Genomic DNA, 27,957 nt, shown 5'->3' on the forward strand with positions numbered 1-27,957 from the left:
GTGGGCCTCCAGATGGTACATTCGAGCCTACTTAAACCTCTAACTTGGCTCCTCACAAAGACATTGTCTTCCTGGTTAGCTAAAGATGTATTAATGGTGTTGGGATGGAAGCTCCTGCTCCCTGCAGGAATGAAATCGTGGCCATTCTGCAGCATTCAGGGGTTTGAAGGGGACAAGATCAATGTGCTCCAATTATATCCACCTTCCATTTGAATTTATTTATTGGACTGTGTTGCTAATGGTCAGAATTCTCCAAACCCTTTAGCAGCACCATTTATTCCCCATCTTCCTTAACCCTGACCTCATTTTCCAGTGATTGCCCTGCATGACAGTTTTGGAGCTTTCTGAACCAGCCAGCTGAGGTGCTGCCAACTTTTATGGTTTTATTAGGGAATTGTGAGACACGGTTTTCTTAAATTTCCAGCCTCAGGACTCCTGTTATTTTCAGACACTGCTGCTCTTTGTTTGGGCAATACATTTCTAGATCAGCACACAGGGAGAAAAGCTTAAGGAAGTGAAGTAGAAAGCCAGGCAACAAATGGAATCAACAGCAAAAATTAAAAAGAAAACCAGTGTCATGTTTATAAGCAATAATAAGCAAAAAAAAAAGGGGGTTGCTTATGAAGGGGAAAATAAAAGGACAGAGGAATTTTGATGGGGTGTGACCAACCCAAATCAGCCCAAATACCTGCACCTTGTTCCTCCTCCATCCCACAGGGATGTGGAGTGACAACTGTGAGCTCAGGACTTGGCCATCTAAGCCCACGTCTCATAAAAGCTGGGCTGTTATTGTTTTAAGGAAAATAATATCCTGCTTCCTCTTTAAACTGTGTATCTCTTTAAAAAACATTAAATGGTTTGCTACATTCCTGCCTTTATCCCAAACACTTTTTTACGAGCCTGTACTTCCCTCTCCTTTTGCTTTAACAGGCTGGCTGAGCACAGGATTAGGGGGATGACTTAGTGCACATGTGCTGAAGAAGGAGGGGGAAAAGAAATCCGCCTTCAGAATCTTACATAACTGTCAAAAACAAACATGGGAACCAGAGACACACCCAGGCCCTCGCTGTTTGCACTTAAAAACCATCATCATCATCATCATCATCATCATCATCATCATCCCGTGGCTGCAGTTTGCCAGCTGGGCTGTGCCCTAAAAAAAAATGAATATTTAAATTATGGAGACTAGGAAGACACAGCAGTGTGTGATTACATTTCCCATTTCTCTCTCTCTCTCTTTCCTGTTACCAGAGGTTGATATCCAGTAGCTGGGAATAAACTTGGGAAGGAGGAGGAAGGGAGCCCCCAGCACCTCCCACAAGCACTGAGGTGACCTCCAGGACACGGCAGAGTTTGAAATGTTGCACTCAGACACTTCCCCAGCCCCCTCTGAAAGTTCCTGTATTTCAGGCAAGACCTGGGTCTTTCCACAGCTCATAGGCCTGGCCTAAATTAGGGATGTGGTACAGAAAGGGCTGTTCCAAAGGGGATCTTGGGGTAGAGCTGCAATTAGAGCCACTCAGTTTAAAGATGAGGAGGGCTTTATGTCCATCATCAAGCATGAGAACAGAAGGATGAGCAGAGCTGGTGCTCTAAGGGTCGAGCAAAGCTCAGTGAAGGGAGAAAAACTAATTATTCTGCCACACACTTGCATTAGAATTGTTTGTCTCACAAAAACACACAGGGTTTGGGGTGGGGTTTTTTCCCCCCCTGCAGAAAAGGAACATACCCAACCCCCTGCCCTGAACAGGAACTGGATCCCTGGTGAAATCTTCCTGTGCTGTCCCTATTTATAGAAGGAAGGTCACCCAAATAAGAACAGAAATGGTATCATGTGATTTTTTTGGTGACCAACTGAATCCTGCACATGGAGAATTCCGAGGGGCACGGCCCACACTGAAAACCATTTGGGAAGGACACCTCACTGTGGCCATTTTTATGTGGAATTCAGTCAGCCCTTTGGAATTTGGGTGTCCTTCCCCAGTCAGGTCATGAGATGGACAGAAATTTCACTGGCAGAACTTTTCTTCAACGTGCAGTTGTTGACTGAACACCTAAAATAGCCACGTTTCTGTTATTGCACTGATAGTGGCACAAACCACTGAGGAAAACTGCAAGAATTCAGGAATCTGTAAAGGTCACTTAGATGGACAATTTGGAAACAATTTGGAAACAAACATACACAGAAAAATCTGGGAATTTTTACTGTTTGTGAAGAATTTAGAACAGCTTCCCTGGAGGTGTTGTTGGGTTTGAATTCAGGACCTCTCACACCGTGGCTGAGCTTGACACAAAAACTAAGGGAGGAGTTAAATATTGAGTTTCTGACCTGTACCTGGACTGACACATGTGCTTCGCATCTAGAAAATCCCTATTTTTTTCCCATTCCCTGGAGCCAACCAGCATTTTGCTGTCTATTCTTTTACCATAAACCAACAAAGACGGAAAAAGTCAAGTTTTAAATAGATACATATACCTATTTAAGGATATATTTACATAAATACATATTTTATACACACAAACAAGCAAAAATAAAGGTGCCTATTTTCTATTTGTAAGAAAAAAAGCTGTGTTTGACAGCATCCTTCTTTCAAACTCCCTTGGCATAAATTATGATCTGTAATTCCTATCTTATCATGTCAGGCAGGCCTTTGAACAGAACCTAACGAGGAGAGCCAAGTATTCCATCATGTTTAATGCCATTTCCAAAAAAAAAAAAAAAAAAAAAAAAAATCAGTATTTACACAGCTAAATATTTTATGGGCCAGAGATTCAGGGCTACTGGAGATGATGAATTCATCCCTCCAAGGGGTTTTTGTTCATGGGTAAGAAGTTTGTCTGGGCTTGAGAATGAAAGGGAAGATTTAGTCATTCCCTTTTTTTTTTTTCCCAGGCTGCCTCCATCCTTCCATTGCTCATTCACAAATCCCCTGGTGCCTCTGCAGGGAGTTTGTAGGTGGGTCTGAGGTAGAGATGTTGGCATTTTCTGCTGCCTCTGAGAGCAGCAACTCACAGCAGAACAAGGGCCTCCTTAAAGACACAAAGCTCAGCTCTGCCCAGGGCAGAACTGGAGTCTCTGCTTGGCAAAGTAAAGGAAGAGCCAAAGGAAATCCCTGCTGGGGGCATCGACCCCCTGAAGCTTGCATACTTTTTTAGTGATAAAATATAATGCAGATAAAGAAATATCTTAAAAATTAGTTCCCTCCCATCCCTTGCTCTTGCACTGTTTGCGTTAACTTTTAATTCCCTGTTTGCATTAACTTTCCCACGCAGTATTTCATTGCCTCTGGCAGCCACACACACACACCTTCCTTTTTTAAACTGGGCTTGAATAAAGCTGAGCCCTTTTTAAAGTGCTGGACTAGCATCAGAAAGCTGAGCACTGAGCAGAGGGAGGGTTTCTGTGTGGTGCTTCTGAGACTGAAGGCTCTCTTTCTGGTTAATGCATCATTCCCCTTTACAGCCACTTCCTTCTGAAGTAAATGGGATTTGGCCATTATACTTTCTGTTTATTGATATATATTTCCAAGCTGAATTGACATTCCCCTGTGCCTTTTTTTTTTTTTTTATTTCCCTACCCTGAAATTGCAGGAAGCCAAAAATCCTTCAAGGGTGAGGAGTTAAGTTGTGCAGCACACAGAGCTCTGTGCTCTCCCCTCGAGTGGGTTGGGCTTAACATGGGCACCACTTATATATTAACATGGAAACCAGGGCAGCAACACCCATTTGCTGGAATATTTTGGGCCCAGGGGTCAACTGTTTAGCTGGGATGTGCTTCCCAGCAATATTTTGGCCCTGTTTAACCAGTGATTGAATAGAGAAAGACTTTCCTTGTGACTTGGCATTGAAGAGTGTCACAGAGAGGCTGAAGAATCAAATACATCTAATTCTTTGTGGTGGCCAAAATGCTGCTGTGCATTTGGAAGACACTGCTATCAGGATTTTCTTTGCCCTGCCCTAAAGTCTCCACCTGCAGACCTGAGCAGAACATTCTCCCCTGCTGTCTGTTCCAAAGGGTTATTACGTGTTGCTGTTAAATGATTTCCCTGCACTTCATCTCAGAAGGCAGCAGAAGTCAAGAGATGCAGGAATTGGGGTGGCTCAAGGGACTGGTAATTCTGCACAAAGCTTTTCATGTGCTCCCTGAACACAGCTGCCATTTTTGCATGACCAGAAGTGGTTACTGTATGATGCCATTTGGTAGATTCCGAAAAATAAGTTATTTTCTCCCTTTTTCTTTTTTCTTCTGGTTCATCTGAGTCACAAACCCACTTTTTTTACCACTTGCTACAATGCTACAGCCAACATTTGCTACCCAGCATGAGTGAATCTGAGCCCCCCAGTCACCTAATTAAGTGACCTGATTTTCTCAGGAGCAGAATATGTCTCCCAGCTCCCACTGCACTCAGCAGTTGTGAAAACCAGGCCAGTTTTGTATAAGCTGTGACTAGTTTTGAGTACTCAACTTATAAAAAGTTGATCTTGGCCTGGGGGGTGGAAGATGAGCCCTCTCCAAGTTCTGGCTGCAGGGGAGAGTATTTGGGAGGGATGCAGAGGGCATCAGTCACCATCACCACTCCCTGCCCTAAATTAAAAAATAAGGGAAAAAAAGAGCATCTTAGTTTCAAGTCCTGGGATAAAAATATACTTTGGTTTGTGAGCAGCATTTCCTGCTCACACTGAAAATTACATTGAAAAGGGAGTTTGTTGTCCCTGTGGATGAAAGAGGCAACTTTGGAAATCACGGATGACCAAACATCTGAGGGTCCAACCTGACGTTCTGTGATGCCCTTTGTGGTCCCCAAGCACTGCAGGAGCTGCAGTTTATTCCAGCAGAGCTCCCAGTGTGTGATTTGTTCCAAGAAAACACCAGTTCATTAAGGGAACAAGTCACCAAGGGTGGGTGGCAGGACCGTCTGTCCTGCTGGATTTTGGATGGCTCCTCCAGAAATCCATGCTGGGGATCTGGGGAGAGGGAATCCCGAGGGAGAGCCTGCTTGGCAACAGCAGGAACTGCTCATTTCCAAGCCAGAGCTTTACTGGGAGGGCAGCTGGAATTCACTGCCCTGGGTTTGACACAGGCACGTTGCAGAGGGATGGTTTGGACACTTTAAACAAAAAGTTTAAACTTGCAAAGAGCAACCCAGGCAAGAGGGGAGGTGAGCTGAGCAAAGGCAACGCAACAGAAACGGGTGAGAAACCAGGGCAGGGAAAATCCAGCCTCCCTGAGAGGTTCCCACCCTCTGCAAGTTGCTGGAAAGAGCTTTTTTGGGGGGTTTTTTCGCTCTTTTGCTCTTTCCCTGAGCTACTTTTCAAAGCTACTTTTGCATAGCACAGCTGAGGCAGGGGCAGCAAGCTGAACACCCCAACCTCCAGTGTTCACCACCCAAGATCTGTCCTTCAGAAGGCAGGTACCCCTCAAGTGAACACTGGCAGATAAGGGCAGCAAAAACCCTTCAGGAGGAAGTATTTTCATAATCACACATTTGCAACACAGCCCCCCCCCTTTATTTTTTTAAAGCAGCAGCCTTATCTTTCTGCCTTCCTCTTGCTCTCAAAACGAGCAAAAATATGTATATTCAAGGGGTGGGGAAGGCAAGGGCAGAGCTGAAACACAGCTGAGTCAACAGCACATGTCTAGGAGCTGGTGGGTGACATGGCATGAACATTCTCCGTGGTTATCAGGGTGCTTTGGAGAGTTATTGCTGCAGACAGAAAGGGAGACAGAAGCACAGCCACACACCAACAAGTGCTGGAGGGTCCAAACTGCCCTGATCTCAGACCCACCCGGACTCTGCCCTTCTTCCCTTAAGCAAGAAGCCTTGAAATCACCTATTTATTGGGAATTTTGCCCTTACCCAACTGAAACCTTGTTTGCTACCCCACAACCCCAACGTTTCTATCCTATTCTGCCTCCTCCACTCATCATTTTGCCCTCAGTATTTCTGCCATGTGGATTCTGAGTGAATTCCTCCCTGATCCCCAGCTGCATTTCAGTGCTGATGTCGAGCATTTGGAAAGCACAATTCCACGTCTAGGAGTTAAACAGCACTGTGTTCATCTGCCCTGCAGCTGGAAAACTTGCAGAACAAGAGACCTGGGTCTTCCCAGCTGGAGTGAAAAGAGATTTAGAGGTGTCTTAAAGAGAAAAAAAAAGCAGAAGAGCTCTTTCTGTGTAGCAAGGACTGAAGGGAACTGTTCTAACCTTGAAAATCTCTGGTTTGTGCCCTCTCGTGGCAGTTGAATTTTTCTTGTCCTCAGTGCAACGTCTGCACTTTCAGACCCAAACCTTTGGGTTTTCACAGTGAAATGACCAGCAAAGAGGTCACTGAATGCCAATATCTGGTGTTTCACTGTCCATAAAACTGGGGAAGCAGGGAAAGGCCAGAGGTCCATATCTCATACTTTGCCCTGGCTGAAAGACTTTGCCCTTTAAACAGTTTGCAGCAATTTGGCAGGTGGCACATCCAAAAAAAAAAAAAAAAAAAAGCCCCAGGGCTGAGAGAATCAGCCTGGAAAGGGTATCCCACAGGTTTCCAAACACACTGTTACAGCCCTTCCCACAAGGAAGGTCCAAGGAATATCTGTGACAGGAGCCACATGACCCAGCAACACTAAAATGCTCTTTATTTTGCTCTCTCCTCAGACAAAAAGCACTGGCATCGACAGGTGGAAGAAGTGTTCAAGCAGCATGCGACTGGTTGGTATGAATAAATGTTAAAAAGTAAAAGAAAATTAGGGAATTTAAGATTTTAGCCATTAGAATGGGGGGGTGTAAAACAGGGGCATTGTCTGAGAAGCACCTGCAGAATTAGTGGAATGCCATTGAAGTGCTGTAGATAAACAATCCAGCAACGAGCCTTGTCTCAGGGAGTTTGTGGTCTCCAGTAAAAGCAGAAACAGATGAGAGAGAAAGAACCCCCCCACTATCTGCAGCTGATCATCAGAAAGCTGCGAGCTGCCTTTTCAAAGATGCTGAGCCATTTCCAGTGCTCTCCCCCGTGTGTTTTGCACTCTGAAAAGGCAGGAAGGCAGAAGCAGTGACCCGGGTTAGATCTTCAGAGCGTCAGCCTGAAACCAAACCCCGATTTTCTGTGGGCTGGGAGGGAGACAGTGCAGCTCTGCCTGACCTGCCAGAGGGGATTCTTCCCATCCAGGGAGAATGAACAAGAGCGAGGACGAGGGAAAGCTGGTTTTGCTGGGAGAAAATATGCCATTATCTGACAATCTAACGGTTGTTTCTCCCTCCCAGGCTCTTCTCCCACGTGGGTGACCCGTTCCTGGACGACCCCCTGCCCCGGGAGTACGTCCTGTACCTGCGCCCCACGGGCCCCCTGGCTCAGAAACTCTCTGACTTCTGGCAGCAGTCGAAGCAGATCTGTGGGAAGAACAAAGCTCACAACATTTTCCCACATATCACCCTGTGCCAGTTCTTCATGGTAAAGCCCAGCTCCCTCTCTGCCTTTGTGGGTGAATTCATGGGCAGCCCTGGCCAGGCTCAGGATGGGGCTCTGCACGTTTCCCTCGCTCCCTACACGAGGGTTTGGGGAGCTGGGGGGGCATTTGCTGATGCCTGGGCTTGTTGAGGAGGTAATTGGGTTTTAAGCTGTTGTTTTCAGCCAAGAGCAGCAGCAGGGGACCAAATTCTCATCATCCCAAGCGATGGTTAACACGAGAATGGAGGTTGGGAAGGTCACTTGGGGATAGCTGATCCCACTTCGAGGCCGAGGGAGGGGCAGGGGATTTCTAAACTGGGATTTTTCTGTGCCCCTCCCGTGCTTTTTCTCACTGTGTTATAGCCAAGGTAGGCCATTCACACCCACCCACCCACTCCTTTCCTTTCCCCTGCCTGACAAGTGCCTGTCCTTGCCTCGGCAGTGTGAGGACAGCAAGGTGGATGCTCTCACAGAAGCCCTGCAGGCCACCGTGATGCGCTGGAAGTGCAAATTCCCTGCCCCCCTGCCCCTGGAGCTCTACACATCCTCCAACTTCATCGGGCTTTTCGTCAAGGAGGAGAGTGCTGAGGTGCTCAAGAAGTTTGCTGCGGACTTTGCTGCGGAGGCGGCTTCGAAAGCAGGTGAGCGGCTGTGCTGGAGCTGCAAAGAGCTCCAGCATTTTGGGCATTTTCACTTTGGATGCCACGAAGGAGCAAAGCTCATAAAGCCAGTGGCTGATTTTTAAGTGAAAACTGAAAGCCTCGAGAGGAACACCCCGGCAGGTGCTCTGGGTTTCGGTGTTTTCAGCTCAAAGATCACCTCGCTCTCGATCTCGAGTGTTATCTCCTGAAAGGGAAGTTGACATTTGGTGGTTCCTTAACCTTTCTCTCTGTCTGCTGAGTGTTTCCTGCTCCTCTCCCTGCCTCAAGCCACCACCACAAAACTTCCCTTGACCATTTCAGGGCAGTGCTTGTTTTGTCACTGCATTTCTGAGGAGTGAAGAGGACTCTGCCAAGACCCCTGGCAGCCCGGGAGAGAACCTTTTCAAACCTCGGTGCTGACACCTCTGGCTCTGTTGTCTGCTCCTCTGCTGCTTGTGGAGGGGGAAGTACCCAGAGCACCCCGTGCTCCCACTGCTGAACAGGCTTTGGGTGTCCTCCAGTGACCCCCAAACTCAGAACAGCATGGGAGCACTGGAACAGCTCCCTGACTAATCCTCCCACCCTCCATCACTGTAGGGCTCAGCCTGGACTAGTCACAGCACAACTGGTTTAGCCTTTCACTGTCATAGGTTTAATCTAGAGCTTAAATACATCAAGACACAGCAAATTCTGCATCCCTGGGGGTGTTTGCCTGCTAGACAGGCATCTCATAACCATAAAGAACATCCAGAACAGCCCCTGGTTCAGAGGAGAGATCCAGATGTGCTGTAGGTTCACCACACCTCTGAAATTCATTGCTTTCACCCAACAATGACCTCGAATTTTCCTTCCCTTTGGAAGAGGGAGGGAATGTTATCTTTAAAAAGGCACATTTTTAGGCAGTGACAGGCACAGAGACATTGGGCAGGTCCAAGGATGCTGCAGCCACGTGAGAGAGTGTTTCCCCAGACACACCTTCCAAACCAGCACAGTCAGAGGGGCAATTCTTACCCCAAAAAAACCCTGACCCAGAAGAAGGAAGCACCCACGGCTTCCTACAAACTTCTGCCCCTGTGACTGCTCCAATTCAGACTGAATTGGTTCTTTTCTTGGGGAAGGCAGTTGCTGCATTGCAGCCCCCACAGCTTGGGCAGGTTATCACATTAAAGTCTCTGGGGCTTTTTCAAAACATATTTTTCTTTGTTGATCAAAAAAAAAAAAGAGAAAAAAAGATGGATGAGCTTGCAAAGCTACCCCTGGCTGGCACTTGGAGCCAAGTCTCTGAATAGCTGCAATTTTGACTGAATAATCAGTCAAATTTAATAGCAATTTTTGGTTGAATAAGCAAGAATAAATTACATGCAAACAATATATCCTGTGATTTCCACATCTACTGGAAGAGTCCCAATATTTCACACACCTTCACCTTTCTGCTTCCTGGAATCTTTTCCTAATGGAGGTTCTTTTTTTTTTTTTTTCTCCTGCAGGATCATTTTGAATCATTATTATATCAGTGTCTGTTTCCACAACCTGGGAATACCTCACCCTCAGTGGCTAAACTGGTAATCCAACTAATGCCCAAGGGAAAAGATTTAATCATGATTTAATCAAGATTTGCATGAACCTGTAAATTCCATGGATTTGTAATTGCTGGTGCAGCAGAGAGAACAAAGGAGGGAGAGGAAAAACTGTGCTTTTTAACTTGCTTATTTTGGAGAGATCCTCAGCTGCTCATGAAAGCCTACCAGTTACCTGGAAAAGTGTCTTTTTTTTTGGCAGTGTGTTCAGAATGGCAATAACTGTTATCACACCACCCAGAAACAAGTTGTTTGGCAGTTGGGCAGGGAAGCCTCGTCTCCCACCCTGGGGTGACTCAGGGCTGAACCACACCACAAACCTCTAATAATTTGATCCAAGGTGCAACGCAGAGAACTCACATTTGGCTTCCTCAGAGCCTGTTCAAACTGCCCTGCAGTTTGTTCCTCCTGACTGTCTTCCAAAGCCCATCATCTCCTGGCAGAGGTGACATTTGCCCTCCCGCCTTCCCAGCGCGTCTCACCTCCCATCTCACACTCAGGGGTTGCTCACCCACGTCTTCTTCTCCTTGCAGATGTTCACGTGGAGCCCCACAAGAAGCAGCTCCACGTGACACTGGCCTATCACTTCCAGAGCAGCCACCTGCCCACGCTGGAGAAGCTGGCCCAGAACATTGATGTCAAGCTGGGCTGTGACTGGGTGGCCGCGATCTTCTCCCGAGACATTCGCTTCGTCAACCACGAGGTAAAGTTTGGAGCTTGGCTCAGGAAAAGAACACCCCAAACTAACCAGTCATCTGAACAAACAGTCCTTACTGCCTTTCTTTTTCCTTTTTACTCCTGCTGTCCAGACTTGCTGTTTCACCCCAACTCATCCCACAGTGTCCTGCTGGATTAATTAATTCTAATAATGACTCTCCTCTGAGCTCAACACAAACTGGTCTGATCTCTCCAGAACCAGACCAGTGTTTTAACCTGACCAGTATCCAGTTCTGCTGTACAGCCTTGACTTTATTATTAACCACAGCATTTAGTTCCACCATGTCAGAAACATTTCCCCTCATATATTTCAATTACTCATATGGGTTCTGTAACTGCAGTATTTAAGTCCCTTATGATAGTTTCCTTAATAATGTTGTTTTCCACGTAACATACAGAAAAACAGTATTAATTCCATTTCACAGATTGGGATCTTGAGCATTCAGAAACCAAACATGAGATTCATCTGACCTCACTGTAAATACCCAAGTTAGACCTGTAGTCTGAGGTTCAGTGCAGAGAAACAGGCACCTCCAGAACATGAGACATCTGACCCATCTGAGATGTCTATCTCAGGATGAATCAGTGTCTGGAGGAGGGAACTTACAGAAGGTGCTTGCTCAGCTCGGGTGTTTAACTCAGCTCCTAAGGTTGGGGTGATCGACCCCACCGAGGTCCAGTGCCCAGAACCAGACACACAAAACCTGTGGCAGAGTGGGAAAAAGCGATTTTCCACACAAATGCCAAGGCTCCTGGAGAGCTGACATCTCTCTGAGCCAGCCCAGGCTGTGTGACAGCCTCCTTTCCTATCCAGAGCGTCCTTGTGACCTTCAGAAGCATCACACAGTCACCACTGCTGCTGCTGGCAAAGGCAGTTGCTGCTGAAACCCAGCTCCAGCTTTGCATATCTCACTTCAGGCAGCCACCTGAGAAAGTTTGGGCCACGTGGTATCAGGTGACAGTGACTTGTTTCCACCTTCCTTTGAAGATGCCACACAGTCTAGAAGGATTGGTGAGGGCTGACACCACCAGGAGAGCAGAGCTGCTCAGCACATGAGGGGTTTCCTTCTTTTCTGCAACAATGCAGAAGTTATTCCTGGCCAGGGGACAAGAATACATCTGTTCCCCTTTTAAACTGGGAGACTCTTGATGCCATTCCCAAGGAAATTTAATGGTAGACATTTAATACATATGGATTCCTCATGCTCAAGTGAAGATCACAGAACTACCCTCTCTCATCTTTCTCCCACCTTTTAACTTAATTCTGTTCATGTCAGGAAATACAAAGAAAACAATGTGGCCACAATTTCTCATCACCTGTGTTTTTTTTCCTGTGCATTCCCACGAACAGCTCTGAGAGCAGCAGGTCACAGATTCAAACCTGTTGCCCTCCCAACAGTGTCTCTGCCCTGTCTTCAAAAGCAACAGCAACAAGAACTGCCCTTTCAGATCAAACATGTGTAGGTAAATCAAAAATGGTCACTGACCACTAGGGCTGTCTAAATTCCAGGTCCCAGCAAGAACTCAGTTCCATTTTAAACAGGTCTAAGCACACAGTCATGATTTTGCTCAATTTAAAAAACCATCCCCCCCCCTTCCCCTCCTGGTTATCAAAGATGCCACTGGAATTAAAGAGGGAAGAAGGAGCAAATACTTAGAAAATCTTTCCAACAGCAAAGAGGGGGAAGCAGCAGGAATTCCCTGAAGGGAAACTTTCCTGGATAGAGCACAAGGAGAGCTGTTCACACCTTGCTGAGGTTAAAGATGTGGTGTGGGGCTGCTCCTACCCCACTCTGCCAGAGGTTCCCTTCCCTCAACAACCCTCTCATTCATTTGTGCTTCTGTTTCTCCCCCAGACTCTGCAGGTGATCTACCCCTACACCCCCCAGAACGACGATGAACTGGAGCTGGTCCCAGGGGATTTCATCTTCATGTCCCCAGTGGAACAAACCAGCACAAGTGAGGGCTGGATTTATGGCATTTCCCTGGCAACCGGCTGCTCCGGGCTGCTGCCCGAGAACTACATCACCAAGGCAGATGAATGTGGCACCTGGGTGTTCCATGGGTAGGTAAAAACCTGCTCAGTCCACTTCTCTGGGGCTGGGAAAAGGTGCTCAGCAGCTGGGATTTCACCTGGGGAGGTGAGGAGTCTCCCAGGGCTGCTAAGAATCACAGAATCAGCTGGGTTGGAAGGGACCTCTGAGACCATCAAGTCCAACCCTTGATCCAACCCCGCTGTGGTTCCCAGCCCATGGCACTGATGCCACATCCAGTCTCATCTTAAACACCTCCAGGGATGGAGAATCCACCACTTCCCTGGGCAGCCCATTCCAATGGCTGAGCACCCTCTCTGCAAAGAAATTCTTTCTAATATCCAACTTAAACCTCCCATGGCACAGCTTAAGACCATGCCCTCTTGCTTGGGAAAAGAGACCAAACCCAACCTGGCTCACCCCTCCTGTCAGGGAGTTGTAGAGAGTGAGGAGGTCTCCCCTGAGCCTCCTCTTCTCCAGGCTGAACAGCCCCAGCTCCCTCAGCCTCTCCTCATAGGACTTGTGCTCCAGTCCCTTCCCCAGCCTTGTTGCTCTCCTCTGGACCTGCTCCAGCCCCTCAATGTCCTTCCTGAACTGGGGGGGCCCAGAACTGGACACAGCACTCCAGGGGTGGCCTCACCAGGGCTGAGTCCAGGGGACTCACTTCCTCAGTGCTGGTGAGGAAGGTCTCTGGAAGAAAGGAACTGGCACACAAAGCCCCATCTCCTGAGCCAAGAAGAGCAGATGCTGCCCCAGGGCATGGGGTTAGAGGACAGTGTGACTTTTTTAGCTGAGACATTACAGCAACTATTTATCACTCATAGGATCACTGCTGGAGCAGATGGCTGCTGCACACACTGCTGGGGAGATATCTCTGTGGTAGGACCAGGATCAGGAAGGTTTAAAGCTGAGCATTAATTTGGGAAGAGACGTCTTCTGTGGAAAAGGACTTGGGATCAGCAACGTTTCTTAAGATACTTAAGCAAGATTTTTCAGAAGGCTTCAGTGAGAAGGCAGCCCTCACCTTTTGAATGAGATTGTGCCTTGTGCCTTGGTGGGAATTAGTTAAACAGTGACAAAAAAAGTAGTGCTTGAGGAGTGGGTTGATATCTAAGCAGCCAAGAGCCTTTGACAAACCTGGAGCACAGGGAATAGTTTGTATGTAAGGAGAGGGGAGAGGCACAGCCTGCCTGCTGCCCCTCTGCCTGCACTGTCTGTGTGAAGGCAGGACTTAATTCAGACCCTCCAATCTGCAATCCAGCAAGACTACCCTTCCTTCTCCTAAAAAAAATACTCTCAGGTCCACACACACTGCACATTCTGCTCTAGTGGAGCCTGCTTTTTATTCTTACAGTGCCTGCAAGAGTTTTGATGCCCAGGGAGTAGCATGGGCAAGAATTACTGCTGCAGCAGCAGCAACTAAAAGGAAAGCCAAATGTTCTGTAACTCCAGCACCTCTGCCTCCAGGCAAGCAAAGGAAGGAAATGCCCCTTCCCTTGTTACCACTGAAGGCTATAAATCAGGAATTGGAGCATGAAATGTGGAGCATTTACCAAAACCATTGTAACACACCCAGAAACGGTCTTGTTTTACACAGGGGCTTCCCACAGGGAATATCAGGTCCAGGAATGTCATGTGGTCAAAGCCATACAGCAAACTAAGGACAACCTACCACGGCACTCATGGTAGGATGGTTCCCTGCACTGCTTTTCCATTCCCAGCAAAGCCAGAAATAGTCACCTCCTCTGCCCCAGAATGGCCAGGAGTGCTGTGGATGTTCCACCACAGGCTATTTCAGCTCTTCGTGAGATGCCAAAGCCATTCCTTGCCCCTTTAGTAACCCTGAGAAATCAGGCTTGGCACAAGTGCCAGGGGAGGGAAAACAGCCCTAATTTTTCCAACTATATTTGGACCTGAGGAGGTTTTTTTCCCCACCCTTTCTTTCTCCTGTTCTGCAACAGTGGCTGGTTCGTTTTCCACAGCAATCCCTCTCCTCTGGATAATGATGAGGGATGTGGCAGAGGAGTCTTTTCCCACCCAGAGCTCAAGGCCAGCTGTGACAGAGACCCTTTCTCCATCCTCTGCTTGAACCCACTCTCCAAGGGGCCTTTTCCTCCAGGGCCACAGAGGTACCCCTGACATAGCATTGAGGACAAAGCATCATCCAGAAGACAGTGGATGTTGTTCTCTGCCTTCAGCCTCTGTTTGCCTCTTTTTTCCCTTTGGGAAAAGCTTCCAAATAGTGACCTGTGCTTAGAGGATGACTAAGCTGAAATAGCTTCAGTGGTTTCTGTTTTGCAGCAGCATGAAGGAGGTAGAAGACAAGCTGGTGGCTCTTCTCCAGACACAGCAACATAGGGTGCCTTTGCCTCATCATCATTCCCAGCTATAAATAGGTGCTGAAGCATTTGTGGCCTTGGAATAAGGGTTTAGAGAGAAAGAAAGTCTCAGAAATTGTGTGGCAGCTCCTGGGGGCAAAGGGAAGAGGGGTAACCAAAAACTCCTTAGTGTTTTCCAGGCAGTGTCCTTAAAAAACTGTCACGTGGGCAAAGCAGGAAAGGGCTGAGACAGGATGAAGGGCTGGAAGCTGGAAGATCACTTTGTGCAGCAGTAGAGATGGGTCTGGCTAAGAAATTGAGATTCTTCTCATATTGAGATACCAAGTTTTGGGGTCAGGGATAAAAGGATCTGTGTTGAATCTTTACCTGAGAGGAAAAGTTCCCTGGAGCAGGGCCAGCCCTTGTTGGGAAAACTCACCATGAATAAAATAAACACAGTTAAAATAAACTAGAAGGTGGGGTCTGAAGTGAGGGCAGGAGGCTGGAGAAACTCTCAGGACCAACAAGGTGGCATTTTTTCTCCTTTGAACTGGTGCAAATGGTGTGATCTCACACATCAGCTCTTAACAAAAACGCAGGTGACCTATTTTTGTTCCTCTGGCAGAGGCACTCAGTGTTATTCCAACAGCTGTGGAGCCCCTCTGAGATTTTCTCCTAACTAGGTGCCATCAGGAAGCAAGTGCTGGCATATTTAAGGCACTGAAAAGTGCAATCACTAGCAACTATTTCTGTCAAAGCAAATGACCACGTACATTATCTGATAATGGGGTTTTTTTTAAATGACTAAGCAAAGGTAACTCATCCAATGTGCTGAGTCAGCAGAGAGGCACTGCAGCTTCTGTAATTGCCTGTCAGGGTTTAATCCCAAGGGTTTTGGTCAAAGTCCTTGAATGTGTGGGCTTTATTCAGAAGGCACCATCATTAGATAAACCCCTTGAGGCAGAGTGGGACCTGTTCCATCCATTTGGCTGCATTTAACTGGGAGCACTGGTGAGAATAAATTCCCATGCAGGTGAGAAACAGAATAATCAGCACTGAAAAATGTAGACACAACCACCCAAGCTGACAGTGCCAGGTCCCTACCAGAGGGTAGGAGCTATTTTGTGCCCAGGGGGAGAGGCAGAGCTGAGCCCCAGCAACAGCTTGTGCTGCAAAGGTGGGGGAAAACTCCCTGCAGAGGCTTCAATCCCCGAATTTTGGTCCTCAAGACCACGGGCAGTGACATGCAGCTGGTCCCCAGATGATGGTAGGGAGCACCCTGTGGTGGTGAGGGAGGTCATGGCACTTCCATGAGAATATTCAGAACCTCACAGACCAAAGTTTGGGAACTGTTGTTCCCTAAACTGTTTCCAAGGAAACAGCCCACTGAGGTGGAATTTGTCTCTTCAAGTGTGCAGATCACAAATAATAATAAAACACAAATAATAATAAAATAACATTAAAACAGGAATTCTCCCCAGCTCCTGAAAACTGCAGAGATGCCCTCAGTGCAACCTGAGCACACAGAGCATTCCCAAAGCCAACAACACCTTTCTGGTTTTGGCAGGTCCTACTCAATCCTGAATACTACATCCTCCCCATCCCTTCAAGGCTTCACTGATGGAGCTCTGGAGAGAAGACAGCAGGAAGACCAAGGACCTGGGGATGCAGGGCCACTCACCATCATCTGCCAGAACGTGCAGGTGGGGACCCCCACACCCCAAAATCCACACAGCCTTAGGGACAAGCTGCCAGCCACTGGCTTTTCCCTAAAAACCTATACCTTGTAACTGGGGTGAAAAGAGACCAGGGGAAAGTTCTCTGCAAGCTTTGGAAAGACACAATTAACCACAGGCATTGAAGACATTGCTGTCCCCAAACTGGCTCTTAAGAGGGGGTGGTAGGGCCTCATCCTCTGCTCCCTTCAGCAGTTTTTGAAGACATTTCTGTCCCCAGTCTGGCTCTTCAGATGGTGTGGCAGGGCCCCATCCTCTGCTCCTTTCAGCACTTTTATACCACCATAAATTTACCAAAATTATAAAATTCATAAAGAGCTCCATAAATCCATAAAAATCATAAATACAGAAGGCTTTCCTGCAATGGGTAAAACAAGAAGTGCCTGGTCTTGACTCCCAGACCTCAGCAAAGCCTTTGCACTCTGATGAAGGTCAAACACCCTGTGATTTCCCTTCCAGCCCCTGAGGATAACCAGCCAGCCAGGGCCTCAGAAACGCTGCTTGTTTGTCTGCAGGCACGGGGAAAGGATGGATGTGGTTTTTGGGAAGTACTGGTTGTCCCAGTGTTTCGATGCCAAAGGTGAGTCTGCTCTGGGGTCTCCCAGGTTTAGAGGGAGGAAGGAGAGGGGCAAATCTCAGAGAGAACCTATGGTTTCCTGACACAAATTGATGCTTTTTGTGGTGGCAGGGCTGCAGTCAGAAGCAGAAACACAAGCTAGGGAGGAAATGTTTGTTTGCTAATATTTGGGAAGCTGTTGCAGGAGTGATTATGCTGTAGTTACGTGGCCAAAGAACAAATGTAGTCATGATGTTAGTAATCAGTGTTCAGTGAAAACACTTACTACCATCAGGAATTTATTTTGCACAGCTGGCTCACAGTGCTAAATGAAAATAACCCCCCTAAAAGTACAGCTCAAGGTGGCTTTTGGTGTTTTCAACCCAGTAATATGCTTGAGTTTCAGAGTATAGATAACAAACTGTAACTCCAGGCTCTGTTGGCATTAGAACTGATCAGAAATTTGTCCCAAAAGTCCTTTTTATATTTAAAACATAAGCAATATCTTGTAGCCAAAGGATAATTTCACAACTGCCTTCTTTCTAACTTCTGGCAGAAGAGCTCTGACATTTTAACCTCCTTTAAGAGCGTGACCTTCAGGGTTTCTTTTGTTGTGGGACAGAAATTGTTTTCCCACGGGGAAAACTGTCCTAAAGGTAACTTTTAAAAGCATCAGCAGCATCCTCTGCTGCTGAAAGCTGTTTCACTTCATTTTGGGAGATTCCTGGTGGTTTTTACATGGGGAAAACTGCTCAAGAGCCAGGGCTGGGCAGCGCCCGCAGGACGTGGGTGGTGGAAGAGGGTAGAAGAAGGTGTGATGCTTCTGTGTCTCTCTGAAGGAATAATTCCAGCTTGGAACCTTTCCCTCCAGGAAGGTACATGCGCAGCAACCTGAACATGCCTCACAATTTACCTCAGAGAAGTGGTGGGTTCAGGGATTACGAGAAGGACGCTCCCATCACCGTGCTGGGCTGCACGCAGGCAAGGCTGGTTGGTAAGTCCTCCTCAGAAAAGAGGGCTGAGCTGAAGGAGGGGAGGTTTGGATGGGATATTAGGAAGGAATTCTTCCCTGGGAGGGTGGGGAGCGGGCTGGAGAGGGTTTAGAGGGAGGCAGAAACACAAGGATGAGGTGGAATTTTTGGGGTACAACTCTTTAGCCTGGAACTCCTTCCAGTTTAGGCACAAGAGGGTCAAGTGGACCTGTTGGATCCTGAGGATGCTCTGAGGGCTGGAGCTGCTCTGCTGTGGGGCCAGGCTGGGAGAGCTGGGGGTGACAGAAGGCTCCAGGGACACCTGAGACCCCCTTCCAGGGCCTAAAGGGGCTCCAGGAGAGCTGGGGAGGGACTTGGGACAAGGGATGGAGGGACAGGACACAGGGAATGGCTTCCTACTGCCAGAGGGCAGGTAGAGATGGGATATTGGGAAGGAATCTTTCCTGTGACAGTGGTGAGGAGCTGGGATGGAATTCCCAGAGAAGCTGTGGCTGCCCCATCCCTGGCAGTGTCCAAGGCCAGGTTGGAGCAACCTGGGCTAGTGGAAGGTGCCCCTGCCCATGGCAGGGGGTGGAACTGGATGAGCTTTAAGGTCCCTTCCAGCCCAAACCATTCCAGGATCCTGTGGAGAGCTTGCCCAGGAAGCTTTGCTGTCTTCCTCTCACACACTCAGCCAAGAGAAAGATAAAGTGCAAGGTAATAAAAAATGAATTGGGTGCCCTGAACAAATGAGATTTTGATGTTTCCAGGAGCTTTACAAAGTCCCTTCACCTTCCCCAGCAATTTTTCCCCTCTTTCAAAGGAAACCTTTTCTCCTTCAGCTGCTGCAGCTGAGGAAAAGGCAAAGCAGGAAATCTGGGGCATGGGATGAAATGGGAGCCATCAGCAGGGTGGGTGCCTTTGAAATACACTGTTATTACCAGCAGGGTGACAGTCACCTCATGCAAAATATGCTCCTGCCTTGACTTTCACAATCTTCCTTTGCCTCCCCAATATTCTTTTCTCGAGCTGCCTGGCTTTATGTTGTCAAAACCATAAATTATCAAGTCAAAATTATTTCCAGTGTTCTCCCACGCCCCCCATCCTTGTCCCTGAATTCTGAGCCTCTCTGTGCATAGACAGAAAACCATTTGGTGGCCAAAGAGTGCTGTGATTAGAGGAGCCCAGCCCCACAAAGACATGAGTCTCAGCACTCAGCATTTCCTCAGACTCAGATCCTTCAGATCCTTCCCCTTGGTCACAGCCAAAGTAGGGCAGCTAAAATTACACTTGCTTCTTTAAACAGAAATAAATCCCCATGCAGCAGCAGGATGCTCGGGCTCCACATGGCACCAGGGTTTGCAATATGCCCATGACAGCAGGGCAGTCTGAGCACACTTTGCTGGTGGCACTGGAGGGGGCTGAGGACAAAACTGCAGCTGCAAGTGTGACCTTGGTGGTGCTGGAGCCAGAATTCCTCTGATGACTGAAACCAAAGAGCAGCTTCCCTGTGAGGGAGGGGTGGTAGATCCCTCCTAAATTACCCTTCTCCTTCTAAATTACTGGGACTTCTAAATTAAGGGACCTTAAATCTCATCCAGTCCCACCCCCTGCCATGGGCAGGGACACCTTCCACTATTCCAGGTTGCTCCAAACCCTGTCCAGCCTGGCCTTGGACACTTCCAGGGATGGGGCACCCACTTCTCTCAGGAGATTTACAGACCTTGACATGAAGCCAGACCTTGACATAAGGACCCCTTCTTGCTCCCACTCCTTTGTCCTGCCTCTTCAAATAGAGCAAAAGTGTAATTCTTGCTTCCTACAAGCCTGTGCACATCCCTGTTCTCCTTTGGTTCCCTGAGGCATTGCAAGAATATTAATAACCCTGATAGTGGAGCTGATTCTTACCTAATTTTCAGTGATCTCCCACCTGTGTAATGAAATGGTAATTTATACTAGAGTCAAGCCAATTGAATTAAGTTGGGTTTGAGTTTTGTTGAATCACTGATTTACAGCTTATAAATGAAATCAATTCAAATCCAAGCCCTCTCCAATTTTTCTGAGCACACTGGTTGCTTTTTGGCTGCACCCAGGGGAGGCAGGACCTGAGCAGCTCCTCGCTGGGTGGCTGCAGGTTGTTGTTGATATTGCAGTGCCACTTGTCTGATTTTACTCACAGGAGGTAAAACTTCCTTGCAGGTGAAGCCTTGCTAGAAACTAATACCATTGTAGACTACATCTACAGCTCCCCATCCCTGAGGTGTGTGCAGACAGCACACAACATCCTGAAAGGTGAGAACACACAACATTCCTCTCACTTTCTGGGTAAAACGCTGATATGGGAGACCCAAGGGAAGGGGAATTCAGGGTGAGGATTATCTCCATGGGAATATATTTTATATTAGCATAAAAGAACCCTTTTTTAATTGCCATTTCATTTTAATGTAGCTGCCAGCCAGAGGTTTGCATTCCCTGGCATATCCTACATCAAGTACATATATTAAACATTTCATCTTCCATACCTGCCATTGATCAACTGATTAAAACAATTCATGAACAATCAAACTGAAGTGTTAAAGCTGCCAAGTCTTTCTGCCTCCCTCCCCAGCTGCTTCCATTGATCCCTGGCCTCTTCTCTCCCTTTTCCAGGTATGCAACAGGAGAACAACCTGAAAATCCGGATAGAGCCAGGCTTGTTTGAGTGGACCAAGTGGGTCTCTGGGAACACACTACCTGCCTGGATCCCCCCTGTGGATTTAGCTGCAGCTACTCTAAGCGTTGATACAACCTACAGGTAGCAGAAAAGGGGGGGAAAGGGTCTTTTTTAAGTTTAGGTAGTGCCTGGAAGAGCTGCTGAGGCTCCCAAAATAAACTCAGAGCAGGTTCCAGGCTGCTGGGCTGAACATGACGTGAAAATGGCTCATTATAAACCAAATTTTTTTCCACAAACCTACCTAAAGAAACACAAAGGAGCATCTCTACTGCAGGAGGAACACAAGCACACCCAACTGCCTTCACTAAGTGATCCCCATCAGAGGAAACAATTATCATTTTTCCCAATTATCTCAAAGCAGGACAGTAAACACCTCATTCTAGAAGTTTAAAAATCATCACAGCAGTCCTGGCACAAGGTCTGGGGACTCAGGGAAAGAGGAGACTTAAAGAACAGATACCTTGAGATGAATCATAACCTGCACTTAGAATTTTATTGCTTCTTCCAGTTTACTGTGCATGTTTTTCTGCTCACAGACCTCATATTCCTGTCAGCAAGTTGGTGGTTTCTGAATCTTATGACACCTACATAAGCAGAAGCTACCAAGTAACAAAGGAAATCATCAGTGAATGTAAAGGCAAAGGTAAGTGCTGCAGAGGGGCTGAAAAAACAAGCCAGGCTGGCTGGGATGTGAATGCCAGTATTCCTGACCAGCCTTTCCTTCCTGAGAGGGAGAATTCCCACACCTGAATCTCTCATCCCTCTCCCAGAGACACTGGAAACTCCTGCAGGTGTCAGAACTACGAGTTGAAATGCATTCACCTTATGAGAAAGGTCCATAAACTTAAGTAACAAGGTATTTTAGGGATTCCTACCCAACCCAAGGGAATAAATGAGCTATTTTTGCACTCTGCTGTCTGTTCCCAGCATCATTCCTCCCCTATCTGAGCTCCTCCTCTGAAATATATCCCCCAGAAAGACCTTAAAATGTTTCTCCAAACACAATATTGACATTTAAAAAAAACCCAAACAAACTCTGGCTGTTATTTTTCGTTCACAGCATAGAAATGGGATGTTTCTAAGGTCTGGTGTTTTTACTCATTTCATTTCGCTGATCTGTCTCTAAGCTTTTGCTTTAATAGTTTGCACACAAAACTTCAACAGCACAGTGGGGCATTGGTTGTAAAGGAGCTTGGAAATGGAAATGTGAAATTACCACAGTGGAAAAGCAGCAAGAGAAATTAAACTGTTTGTTGGAACAGGAATTGATGTTTGTGTAGGCAAAAAGCACCTGCTTCCCAAGACAGCTGAAATCTCACTGCAGTTCTTGTTATCTTCAGCAAGCATCAAAAACTAAGGAGCACTGAGTTAACCCTCATCCTGAAACTTGAGAAATGCTTTAAATATGTTAATAAGTCACGTTTTTCCTCCCTAATACACAGCTTGATGTGTTGTTACATGATGAGTTGAAACTGGGTTTTTTAATGGTCTGCTTGATCTTGTGCACCAGTGCCTGAATTTGGCTTCATTCTCCCTCTTTAACCTGTTTTTCTCCCTTTATTTCAGGAAATAACATCCTGATAGTGGCCCATGCATCCTCCCTGGAGGCCTGTACCTGCCAGCTCCAAGGGCTGTCTCCACAGAACTCCAAGGACTTCGTGCAGATGGTCCGGAAGGTAATTCCCACCAAGGGGCAAAGCTCTGGCTTTGCAGGGGGAAAAGAAATTTGAAAACTGCTCTGCCAGGCAGAGGCACTTTGTTCTGCCTGAGTTTCCCTCCTTTCAGCAGCCAGGGGAGTGCAGAAGGTTGATTGGAGAGGCTGATGATGGTCTGAGTGTCCCTGCTGTCACTGTGGGATCAGGTGCCCACCTCCAGATGGGCTGGCAGCGACTCTGCTGTGGTTTTGTGGGGACCAGGGGCTGGGCAGAGACTCCCACAGTGCCCAGAACCCCCACACCACAGTGGCCAGGGCACTTCTGACCTGCACTCCCCCTTCTCATCTCACTCACTGCCATAGGAAAGGGCTGAAAACTAGAATGGGTTTTTTTATCACCTTCACTCCTTTCCTCCAGCCCTGCCCAGGGAGAGGGCACTGCCCACAGCCAGGCCCCACTGGGGTATCCTGAGCTGATCTGCAGGATCCATATTTCCCTGCAGAGCTGTGCTGGCCTTCAGGGTTTGGGAACCACATCAGCCAAGACCTTTGGTGTGAGCTGGCCCGTATTTAAACCAAGACACAAGGCTGTAATCTGTCTTTCCCAGAGTTTTGCACATACAAAGGTGCACAGTCTGTCACACCTGATTTCTGGCCTGTATTTAAACCAAAGATACAAAGGCTGTAATCTGTCTTTCCCAGAGTTTTGCACACATAAAGATGCACAGTCAGTCACAGCTGATTCCTGGCCCACATTTAAACCAAGACACAAGGCTATAATCTGTCTTTCCCAGAGTTTTGCACACATAAAGATGCACAGTCACAGGAATCACAGCTGATTCCTGCCCTGTATTTAAACCAAAGATGCAAGGCTATAATCTGTCTTTCCCAGAGTTTTGCACATACAAAGATGCACAGTGTCTGTCACACCTGAGTCCTACAATCCCCTTCTGAAAAAAGGCTTTGGGGAGAGGGAAAGAGAGAAGAAGGTGAAATGATTCAGCAGCACAGCAGGACTTCACCCCTGAGGGCAGCTCAGCTCATTCCCTGCTTATTGTTACCTCTCTTTCCATCTCTCTTCCCACAGATTCCATACTTGGGGTTTTGCTCCTGTGAAGAACTGGGAGACACGGGTGTTTGGCAGCTCACAGACCCCCCCATCCTCCCTCTCACACATGGACCAACTGGAGGCTTTAACTGGAGAGAAACCTTACTGCAGGAATAGGCAAAGCCACCCCAGCCAGGAAAACCCAACCCATGGCCTTTGGAAGCGTTGGAGAATGTCTCTTCTCTCTTGTGTTTTATTGACAGTGGAAAAAACAGTCATACCATGCCCAGGGGGTCACCCAAGCAGCTGTCCTGGTGCATCTCACACAGTCACGCAAAGAGTCTCATCTATGACTACAATACAAAAAGGGACTGATTTCAGGGGGAAAAAAAATATATTAAAATACAGGTTTGAAGGTCTTGCAGAGCACAGAGTCTGTGCTGAGCCATGTTCCCACCTGGGAGGGAGCCCTGGTGACACTTTCACTGCCATCTGCACCCCGTTAGGAACACACAGCACTGTGTCAGTGGAGCATTCAGGAGGCTGGGGCTGGTTCTTTTTCACTACTGTTTTTGCAGAGCATTAGCAGGCTCCTCCAGCACCACGTGTGAGCAGGGGCTGCACTCACAGCCCCCAAATTCTCAGCACCTTTTCATCACCACCAGCTGCAAAGGAGGGTCCAGCAGCAGGTTGGTTCCTCTCCTGTGTCTGAGCACTGTGGTGGGCGTTGTGCTGGATGCAGAGGTTGAGGGATGTTGACCTGCAGCACAGGACAATCCCAAATTTCCCATCAGTTACAGGTGAAGTTTGAGCATCAAAAGTCGTTGTGAACAAAGACTGGGAGCAGTTTCTTGTAAGAGGAGATAAAATAAGCCTATTTCAACCAAACCTGGAGGATTTAGAAAGTTCAGGGTTGGCTGTTTTTTTCCCTTTACTTTGGTTATTGAAACCCATCCCTGTGCACAGACACAGCCTAAAGCATTTATGCCATTTCAATTCCCTTCAGAAAAGGGATTTCCCCTTTTATGCTGAGATTTTGTGCTGGTCATTTACACAGGGGTGGCTTTCTGTCCCCTGGGAGCTATTTTTTTTTTTTGGTCAGCCCTGGTGAGATTCTGCAGTAAGCAGCTTTCTCCAGGAGGGAATGATGAAACTCAAAAAGATGCTGGAATTCAGTGCTTTGCTTCCTTACCCTTAATTCCCAAGTGCCATCTGTCATAAAGACAAAGCAGCTGAAAAAAAAAAAAATAAACCCAGTACACTTAAATTTAGGAGCAACATGCTTTGGCCTATGAAGATGCTATTTATCCAGTGGGGGAAGGGTTAGGATTTTGGGAGAAGGGGAAGAGGAGAGTTTCCAGCTTTAACTAAAATCTTTGGAATCACAAGAGGGGTCCCTCCTGGTGCAAGAGCCTGCAGGATGCCAGTGCCAGCTGTGTCACAGGAGAATGCAAAATACACCACAGTGGGTAGTTTAGAGAATAAAGTGGCATCGGAGCAGGGTTGGGGTTTTTTTGGATTAGAATTATCTAAATCATCAGCCTTGGATGAAAATGTTGCTGCAGACACTTGTATGGATCTCATCACTGTCAGAAGGTACTTAAAAATGTGTTGAAGTGGGATGACAGAGATTTAGGTTATTTAGGCATAGCCCTGTCTTGGTTTGAGCCATAAATCTGAGTGTTCCCAGAAATAGAATCACCCCAGAATGGTTTGGGTTGGAAGGGACCTTAAAGCTCATCTCATTCCACCCCCCTGCCATGGGCAGGGACACCTCCCACTGGACCAACATCCAACCTGGCCTTGGACACTCCCAGGGATGGGGCATCAACAGTTTCACTGGGCAACAAAGAGTAAAAACAAGGTAATAATAAAAAAAATAGCATCAAAGGGGCATTCAGATGTACCAGGGAGACATTCCAGCATCCTTCTGTCCTGCTTTTCCTCTGCAGAAAGTGTCAGAGCCCTCATTTGAAAGGTGTGAACGGGTCAACACAGGTCCAATTTGATGTAGGTTTAGTATTCCTAGATCAGAGTTGCCTTCGTATTGATTTATTTTAAGCCATCCAGCCTTCAGCAGGACTGGTCCCACCTCCACCAGGACACATCCAAGCTGCCCTTCCAGCAGCCAGGACAAAGCAGGAGTCACAAACTGCAATTCCCTCTTCCTAAACGAGGCAAAACTGGGATGCACCAGACTCAGATGTCACCAGACTCAGACAAGCTCAGCTTGTCTCTGGGTTTAATCAAGCTTGACCACCAGATTCTGTACATATTTCCAGCCAGCACAGAGCTCCTCCTGTGCAAAATCCTGTCCACTGTCACCATCCCTAGGAATATTCTGGGATTTGGACCTTTCTGCCTGTGTAACACACCCTGGGCCACTTGTAAGTGCATTATTATCCCAGGGATGTAACTGCAAAGTCAGGGAGATAATTCATGGGATGACAGAGCAAACTGCTCCTGGGCAGGTTTATCACTGTCAGGTTTAATTTTTAATTGTAATTTAAACTGGTTTGGGCTGTGCAAAGACATCCTGAAGAGCATTTCTGGCTTGTTTTCCTCCACGCTTAAAACCTAAAGTAGTTGACAATCACACCAAAAGAAATTTGGTTCCTGATGTGGAATTCTCCAGATTGCCTTTTGTTTCATGCTGGGGGCCAGCCAGATGTAATTTGGGCAATAAATAGTATTATATTATAATATCTATGGCCTTTACAAAGCAGTGGAGGCAATAAAATTATTATATTATAGTATTTATTGCCTGTACAAAGCAGTGGAGGCTGCTCAAGCCCTGCTGCAGTTAAGTGACATTAAAAGAAGTTTGTTTTTTTTTTTAAGCAGAAGCATGAAACAGAGAGGGAACAAAACCTGAATGCACAATTTGAATAGTGTACAAGCTGCTCTTTGCATATAGTGATACAAAAGAATGTTCTGTTGGAGAAGGTAGTGGTAAAATACTCTCTTCTTTAAAAAAAAAAAAAGTATATTTTTTGATGTTTGGGAAAGTATTTTGACAATTGTAGTCTTGTCTCCAATTAGGTGTCAAGAAAGAAAGAAAAAAATCTTATTTTCTTCTAGCATTTTGATTTCTCTTGGGGGTTTTGTGTTGTCTCATGTTGCTAAGGTTTATTTGGGGGGGGCGGGGAAAAAAGAATAAAAATGTGTTTCTTTTAAATTTTTAATTGAGAAATTAAGGGTACAAAACAACTGCTGCTTCACTTTCAGTCCATTGCTGCTCATTAATGTGTATTTAAGTCACTCCAGTGTTTTGTCCTAAATTTAGACTTGATCTATGTCAAGTCTTTCCCTTGCCTTCACTTTGAGTTGCATCAGAATCCCAACAGTCTCATCAGGTTGGAGGAGGCAAATAGTTCCCAGATTTTTCCCTAATTAAGGAATAAAGCTGCCAAGAATAAATTGGTAATTCAGTATTTTCATGAATTGCAATGTATGGGTTGGGTTAGAGAAATAAAAAGAGTCAAATTGACACTGCAAACTGAAATCACAGAGCTTTGCTTTTTTATGCAAAATGAGGATCCAGACCATAATAACTTAAAAAACATTGTTATTTCCCTTTTCTCTCAGATTGAACAGTTTCAGGAAGAAGTTGGCTGAGAGTAGGAGCCTCCTTCTCCCCTCTGATATTAGATTTTAGTGTCAATGTTACCGTGAGAGTGATAATTTTTATCACCAAAGAACGAGTTTGGTTTGTGGTTTGCTTTGTTTCTTAAAAAAAAAGAGCCTGAGCACAGAAGAAATTATTTTTAAGTTAAAAATACGCAGGAGATGGTGGGGGCAGACATGCTTGAAATGGTGAATCAATGAAGAAAATAAATGTAATTAAGCAGGAGGCGTGATTGGCTGAAAAACACCCTAAATTGCTACTTGTTGCTCACCACTTCCTCAAATACTTGTTCCCTGGGGAATATTCACGACCTGCACATGCTTCCTGACAGAAAACACTCAGCCAGTTCCTTTATTATTTCCCATTCAAATATATTTCACTCGGTGACATCCCTTCAAACTCGATGTTATCAACTCTTCTGGTGTTTCATTTTCAACCTGTTGTAGCATTCTGTTTATTATGTTGGGGTTTTTTTTTTTTAGTGTGAACAGATTGTATTTATTTGAGGGGGGGAAAAAAAAAGTGTTTGCTGTTTTAAAAGAAACCAATAATTGTATTGCCAAAAATAGCTGTAATTACCTGTGACATCTGTATTTTTTTATTTTGGGGGCGGGAGGGGGGGGTTGGTTGGTTGTTTTTAATCTCAGTTTCGAGTGCTAACAACTGTTAAAACAACCACTGCAGTTTAATTCGCTTCTGACATTAAATGGATTTCTCGGAAGTCAGACAAAAAAAAAAAGTCTCCTAGGTGATTTAATAAAGATGCCAAACACCCTTCCTATTCCAGTCTTCCTCTGTGTTGGAATTTGAGGCACGTTTTAGTTCCCTGCACTGATGGTGAAGTTCATCCGTTTGACAGCAGATGGCACAAAACCCTCTCGAGTGTGGTTTTCCCTGGAGTCTCATCTCCTTGCTCCCTTTTCCCCCCC

The 27,957-nt window shown here is 46.6% G+C and overlaps 1 protein-coding gene across 1 annotated transcript in view; it reads left to right on the forward strand.

Annotated features, from left to right (window-relative positions):
• UBASH3B (ubiquitin associated and SH3 domain containing B) overlaps positions 1–27,814 on the forward strand; it is a 65,164-nt gene extending 37,350 nt beyond the window's left edge. Inside the window, exons 2-14 of the mRNA XM_032709638.1 lie at positions 6,647–6,700; positions 7,253–7,439; positions 7,879–8,077; positions 10,188–10,357; positions 12,228–12,436; positions 16,290–16,425; positions 16,918–17,038; positions 17,886–18,008; positions 20,185–20,277; positions 20,635–20,779; positions 21,235–21,341; positions 22,265–22,374; positions 23,440–27,814. Coding sequence (XP_032565529.1) covers positions 6,647–6,700; positions 7,253–7,439; positions 7,879–8,077; positions 10,188–10,357; positions 12,228–12,436; positions 16,290–16,425; positions 16,918–17,038; positions 17,886–18,008; positions 20,185–20,277; positions 20,635–20,779; positions 21,235–21,341; positions 22,265–22,374; positions 23,440–23,577 — 1,792 coding nt within the window. The 3' untranslated portion in view covers positions 23,578–27,814. The remainder of the gene's footprint in view (positions 1–6,646; positions 6,701–7,252; positions 7,440–7,878; positions 8,078–10,187; positions 10,358–12,227; positions 12,437–16,289; positions 16,426–16,917; positions 17,039–17,885; positions 18,009–20,184; positions 20,278–20,634; positions 20,780–21,234; positions 21,342–22,264; positions 22,375–23,439) is intronic.
• The last annotated feature ends 143 nt before the right edge of the window (positions 27,815–27,957 follow it).

This window comes from Chiroxiphia lanceolata, chromosome 23, assembly GCF_009829145.1.
Source record: "Chiroxiphia lanceolata isolate bChiLan1 chromosome 23, bChiLan1.pri, whole genome shotgun sequence".
NCBI classification, from domain to species: Eukaryota; Metazoa; Chordata; class Aves; order Passeriformes; family Pipridae; genus Chiroxiphia; species Chiroxiphia lanceolata.